The 7,033-nt window shown below is 40.2% G+C and overlaps 1 protein-coding gene across 6 annotated transcripts in view; it reads right to left on the bottom strand.

Annotated features, from left to right (window-relative positions):
• The window catches only part of FUBP3 (far upstream element binding protein 3), a 68,809-nt gene extending 61,988 nt beyond the window's left edge, over positions 1-6,821 (bottom strand). For 3 of the 6 annotated variants that reach the window (XM_069069354.1, XM_069069353.1, XM_069069352.1), the window contains exon 1: positions 6,619-6,819. In XM_069069354.1, the coding sequence (XP_068925455.1) occupies positions 6,619-6,705 (87 nt within the window). In that variant the 5' untranslated portion in view covers positions 6,706-6,819. Of the gene's footprint in view, positions 1-4,574; positions 5,431-6,618 lie in introns of all 6 variants that reach the window. The other 3 variants (XM_069069355.1, XM_069069350.1, XM_069069349.1) reach the window with 3 other exon arrangements.
• Positions 6,822-7,033: the final 212 nt, after the last annotated feature.

Genomic DNA, 7,033 nt, shown 5'->3' on the forward strand with positions numbered 1-7,033 from the left:
AACATTTTCATGATAGTATTTTGCAGCTGATGAAGACATGCAAAGACAATCAAAAGCCTGCCCCACCCCCTTGGCCCTAGAAACTGCCAAGGAAGCAAGTGATGGACTCAGTTCCATGTTAACGAATGCTGCTGCTCCCTTTCCTAAGGCCCTATAAAGGGGGGCTGACAGCTAAACAATCTGAGCTTGTATCACCATCCAAAGACCTGGAGACGGTATCATTACAGTATTCAGTTTTTGTTCTTCTGGCTGGGAGTCCACCCTGACTCCAATGCCCACCTTTCTCTCAAAGTTATAGCCCACCAGGTAGCCAGGGTCAACCAGCGGGGCTTCCCAGACCTAGCATGGGTCACCATGGCTGACCCCAACCCATTCCTATTCTACCAATGGTTTGTGTCAATCTTGGCAATCAAGGCAGCAATATCATTGCAGGTAGTCTCTCCACTCCTTTAATCTTTTGACTTTGCTTCAGTTGTTAATTAGTTCATTTACCACATAGTAGCCAAAGTGGTTTTTTTTAAGTGCAATTCTAACTATATCACTCCCCTACTCAAAAAACTCTAGCACCTCCCAATTGTTCCTAGGACCATAATATAAACTATTTAGTTTTTTGAGCTGGCCTTCACAAGCAGGACCAATGCAGCTTTCCAGCCTCATTATATATCACTTCCCTATTCTTCACACATGACAGGCACATCACCCTCTTATCTCGGTGCCTTTGCACTGTCTGTTCTCTTTATCTCTAATGTACACCCTCCTCACCTTGGTCTCTCAAAAGAATCCCTAACTTCAAGACAGTTCAAGTACCATGTTCTACTCAGTCTTTTCTGATCCCAACCACTAAGGCCCCTTCCCTAATTACCTTGGATTTAGTTTGTATTTATTCAGTATGTTTTCATTCTTATGCATATATATACTATCTCACCCAATAATGTCAATTGCTTGAGAGCTGGAATTGATTCATTTTTGGTCTTTTAATTCCTAGTGCCAAGCAAAGTGCCTGGTCCATACAAGGTACTTAATAAATGCTCTACTGCTAGTCTGAAAGATAGATTGACTAAATGCTACAAAGACAACCACTTGAAAGTTAAAGAGGACTAACTACAGAGATAACTTGAGGAGTTTTAACTCTAGAATACCAACGCCAAGAGAGCTTTACCTAACATCCTGAAAGACTTTAACAAGTTTTTGTTTTCTAAATTCTCAATGCATTGTGTTTCATGGTTCTTATCTATTTTCCTCAAAAACTTTAATGTGATCATTGCAGTGAGTTGGTTTTTAAATTAAGCTCTATTTCTCAATCTGAGTAGAAACTAAAAGTACACTTTATCTATTTTCATCAAAGGCTCTAAGAAAAAGGCATTCATGTCAGTCTTTCAAGTGGTTTCTTACTATCTGGCATCAGGACAAAATATTTGGTCAGGTTTCTAAATGTAATAGATCTTTTCTTCCCCTAAATATACTCATAACAAAACTTTGAAATGCAAAATATTTCTAAGTAGGTTGATCAAAGGGCAAAGTAAAAGAATAAAAATCCTACGTGGAAGGACTGGGGGTCTTTGGGTAGAAACCCAATTTATCATATTATATCAAGAAGAATCAAAATGAGATAACTAAATTATTTCAGAACTAGTTTAGCAAGTGCCTTTACAGAATGTCTGAGCTGGAAGGGTCCAAAAGGGGATCTAGTAGAACCTCTTGGTTTAGAAGGCAGGTAAACTGAGATTCAAAAAGTGATTTGCAGCTAATTAGGGGCAGAGCTGGCATTAGAGCTGTGATTTCCTGATTTATATACACGTTAGTTGCCCTGCCACTATACCAAACCCTAAAATAACCAGCAGATATCTGCTATTTGAAAAACAAATATGAAGGTTTTGAGTCTAAGAGACACAATAAACTGAAGCTTCAGTAGAAATTAAAACTATGGTATATCCAGAAGAGTTGTCTGTGGAAAGTAGGAAGAAAGTGCTTTTACATATGGAAAACTCCTGAATTTAATTGTTGTTGGAATAGATAACAGTCAACAGTTACTCCTCAACATGAAACTGGGTGTTTGGTGCCTTTGCTGAAGTGCAATGATCCAAGCTATCAACATAATCAAAACACACTTGTGTATATTCACTGTGTACTATACTGGATTATACCATAGCAAACAAGCCCAGAATAAAATTACAGAGTGCTTATTTTTCTTTAGGATCTATAATGTGAAAAAACAACAGTGCAGGAGCTAATTCAGTCATGAAGTGCTGAGGTGAGTAATTTTAACTTGTCCACACTTTAACCTATGGTTCTTATGGGAGACTCCTATTCTTAACAGGACTTATATTTACTGGGATTTCATCACTTTTGACATTAGAGAGATGTGAAATCTAAGAGTCAATGAAAAGAAGCTTTTTGTAAGGAATCCATGGTACTCTTTTAAAGAAAATTTGGTGCTCATAGAAAGAAATTAGCTTATTAAAAGTACCATAGCCTTAAATTTGTCCAAATAGTCACAATACACATGCTAAGCATGGGCTGTAACAGGCTCAAAATATGCATTAACATTTCTAGGAAAATTCAGAGGAAGTATAATACTTCCAAAGCCCTAGCCTAGGTGCATCAAAATAGAGCCCTGAAGGGTTAAGGCCAGCCCCAGGAGAACTGAAATGTAATTGGGAAAAGTTTAACAATATAAATAAAAATACAACACAGACAATGTTAATTTATGATTTTCTAAGACAAATATGCACCAACAAGGATGTTTCTATTTGAGTTAGTGTATGCATGTATGTATGTGTATGTGTGTACTTGTACATATGTGGTACTATCATATGTAGTATACAGTAGCGTATCCAATCACCCTCCCTAAATAAGGTTACACAAAGAGATATCGATTAGGAATAGCAGTATAGCCTAATGAAAAAAGCACCAGAAGAGGAGTCAATTGAATTTTAGTTCAAGCTTGGATATTACCTTAGATGAATGACCTCAGAAATAATCACTTCAACTCTGAGCTTGTTTTCTCAGAGCGGAAAAAGGATAAGGTTGAACTAGATGATCTCTAGAATTCCCATGAACTCTTAAGCTCTATTCTATGGTAACTTCACTCTAAAATTTAATTACCTATATTATAACTTTGTCAAAAAAGTTACTTTAAAAAAATAAACAAAACAAAAAAAGCTATTATCTTCCTGCTGCTCACTGGATGATAATCCAATGAGAGACTGACTACAATCAATATACATGATGACCTATAGGCATGCACAAGAGTTATGCCTTAGGTAAAAGGTTACCTCTAAGGTCCCTTAAAATTCTAAGGTTCTATAGCATGATTGTAATATACTCTCATCTCATTACTGACAGGTACAGATAAACCTTTTTAGAGTAATTCTGCGTGCCAAATAAAATTCCCACAATATGAATGATCACCAGTATGTAGAAAAATATTAGTAATCCATTACATGTCTACTACAACTTTAAATTAGTAACAGTATTACTGTTTGTATGTAAAGAGGACAGCGCTGATCTATCAATACTACCATGCTTTGAAATCTTTATTCACTAAAAAAAAACTGACAAATTTGCAGCAATCCATACTAGGTCTTATGTACATATATGTATGCCTTTGCCTTATGACTAAAAACAGACATTTTTGTAAGGTAGCGGTTTCCAGAATTAAAAGCACAATTTGTAGCCATGGAGCTCAAAGAAGCTAACTGACCCTTTTGGGATGAACCCATTACTATGACTTCATTAATACCTTACTAATTAACTTAGTTAACCACAACATCTAAGGGAAATATATTATTTTGTGCATCTGGATGATTGCACTGAAATCGCTGAAATATTGTTGCCAAAATAAAGATCTTGACAAAAATGACCAAATCAGTTAATATTTATGTACTTCTCTTTATAAACAATGATTAACTTGCCTCAAATGTGACTCATTTAAGTTAGTAGATTTAACTAAATATGGATAGACAATCTCTGGGGACGAATTTTTTTTTTCACATGGTATGAAAAATATACCTAAGGACTCTAAAATGACTGTGCTTTGAAAACAGTCTCTGAATGAGCTAAGTTCATTCACTTTATTAGAAAAAGTGCAAATGATTTCTAATAAACCTTAAATGTGTCACATAAGTGACTTATTGGGTTTGATATACCTAAACTTACTAAAGACCACAGTTTAAATTCACAGAAGGACATAAACCCTATTTCTCCCTCCCCCTTATATTCCAACAGATAAAACATATAAAAGAACTTACTATGATGGATTTAAAGTTTTAACAATTTAGTTTCTATCACTAGGCTATATAGACACTTAATAAGAAAAGAAATCACAGCAATTTTGAAGGAAACCTGTTTTTCCCTGTGCCCTAAAGAGGGTGGCACGTGGGGAAATCACATGTTCCTTAGAGAGCTGCATTAGACCCTGTGCTTCAGTCAGGTATACTATAGACCAGATGCACATAAAGATATAAAATTCTTTAAGGCAAAATCTATTATAAGCCACATATTATTTTTGATTTCTAACATTCAATTCCTGCCCAATGCAAATCTATAAAATAAACTTAAAATGACCCACAAACCTGTATTTTATTTTTTAAAGGTCAGCAAGTCCTTGGAGATAGTATCGACTTTCAGCTGCTAACATACAGAAGTAATACATTCACAGCAATTTTCTCCATTGGGCTTATTACTACTCCAGTCAATGGTGCATTTCAGAGCTGAGAACATTTCCAATGAAGTTTTCATTGCTAGTAGTAAACAACATTGCTTCAACAGTCCATAACTGGTCAGCATTTAAGAGGGTCTCCCTCTTGAGCAGGTTGTCCAAGAATAAAAGCTCAACCACTGGCTCAAGAGAGGCAGAAAGTCTTCTCAATGGTTCAAAATGCATTTTAAGTTCAACTATGGGCCTTCTGCACCTGAGGTTCTGAGCACTTTAGGGCAATGGCTATAATCTTCCCGAACTCAGAAGGCCAACAAGGTGGCTGTCAAAACATCAGCACAGAGTGAAAGCCATTATATATTAGTAGCCAGTGAGAAACATGGTTCAGGACCCTGTACTGCAGATGAGAACACTGCAACTTGATGGCAAAGCTGAAAGAGGCAGAAGGAAAAGGGAGCTGGATGGCATGTTCATCCATGACAGCCACTGATTTGCTCTGTAGACTAGGCAAAATGAATACTCACTACTTTACTGGCTGGAGACTAGGCAGTAAGCAACAGTGCACCAGATAAATTTTTAGTTGGAACCACAGGGTTGGAAAAGTTCTGGGATCCGACATAATGTCTACAGGAACATCAATATTAAAATGAAAAGTCAGTATCTGGGAAACAGGAAGATTTCCCTCCCCTGGAATACTGGAAAGAGATGTAAAGACCACATCTTCAAGCGCCAGAGTGGAGACATTCTTCTAACACAATGAGTCCTGTTGCTTTCTGTTGGGAACCAAGCAATAATCAGTTTTAGCCCAACTTTTAAAGTAACAGTTAGTGCACCTACAATTAAATATGAAGAGGTGATGAATGTGCGAAGAATATACAGGAAAGACACTCAGAAAAAGAAATTCCATTATTAGAGCTAACTTGCACATCAATTTCATACACTTACACAACATATTCTGCTCTAAGAATCCTAAAAGAAGTCAAGCAGTATCTCTGGCTGTTAGCTCATTCATCTGCTGGATTTTTTTAAGCAGGAAGGTTCTTAAGAGTTCATCATGCAATCCCCCTCTTCTTATAGAAGAGGTAAATGAGGCACCTAGAACTTAAGTGATGTGCCTCCTCACCTCATAAATGAGTTTTCTTAACTGACAAGATGCACCTTGTTGTCAGCAGAAAAACCGTCTGGTCAGGCGAGTCAATATCACTGATATTTCTGATCTTATCAAACTTTCCCACTAAGCGGGGATAAAATGTCATAGGAAATGCCTACCTCTTGGTGGGTGGATGGGGGTAAGGGGTGATACCTACATCCTTTTGCCCCTCCTATCTTAAACACACCCCTTCCCTTTTCCTTCTCTCAGGTGGGAAAAACATTCCAGATTCAGGGCTACGAAATCATAGGATTTAGAGATGGGAGAGACCTGAAAAAGAAGCTGTAAAATAAAAGCATTGGACTAGATAATTATCAAGGTTCTTCCCAAGCTCCAAGTCCTATTGCTTCACTCGAGTAGTCTAAAAATTGTCTTAACTACTAGTAAGTCTTGCAGATAGTATTTGTTCTTTCCTCTATTCTACCTCTTACCCCAGTCCCATATTCTTTCCACCCCTAAAATCTTCTGGCTCCCAAAAATTCTCACTTGGAACCCTGACCTCCCACAGAGGTCTATACCCCCCAGCTACCGGCCCTGGGAGGGAACCTGAGCCCTGCTGAGCAGGAAGCAACCCCAAGGGGCTTTTTCGGCTGCTTCAAGCAACCCCCGAGTCCCACGAAGCAGGCCAGGGCTCAGGCGTCCTTGCACCAAAGGCCTCAGCTTCGAATTCTGCAGTTTCTGCGGGACGCTGTGCAGCCAGGCCCCGTCAGGGGGCCGGCTCCCGCCCGCCCCCCGCGGCCTAGCCCCGGTCCCCCGCCCCCGGCCCCGCCTTGGCCTCCTCCGCTCCCCGCCAGCCCGCGTCTACCCGTACCTGCCGGACCCGGGTCAGAGCGTCCACGAAGCCATCGGACTTCATCCCCACTGGAGCCGCGCTCTGTCCCTGCACCAGCTCCGCCATTACAGACGCCGCCGCCACCGCCGCCTCCGCCGCCGCCACTCGGCTCCCCAATCCTGACTCTCGCTCCGCTTGGGGACCCGTAGCCGGAAAGGGAAAGTCACTTCACTTCCGCCGGAAAGGAAGCAAGGGGGCCCTCGGCTGGACCGGAGCTCGGGCGGTGGGCGGGATCATGGACACGTGATCTCGGTCGGACCTGAACGAGACTGGGGTCCTGGGGAGGTCTGCAGGTGGTCTGGCTGGTGAGGGGATGATGGCCCATTAGTATTGGAGGGGTGTTCCAGGGAAAGCGTGAGCGTTTCTCCCCAGCCACATGTCGTGACTCATCCTC

This window comes from Petaurus breviceps, unplaced genomic scaffold (genome assembly GCF_028583685.1).
Source record: "Petaurus breviceps papuanus isolate PSGF00001 unplaced genomic scaffold, PetGlider_PUasm1.0 90779, whole genome shotgun sequence".
NCBI lineage: Eukaryota > Metazoa > Chordata > Mammalia > Diprotodontia > Petauridae > Petaurus > Petaurus breviceps.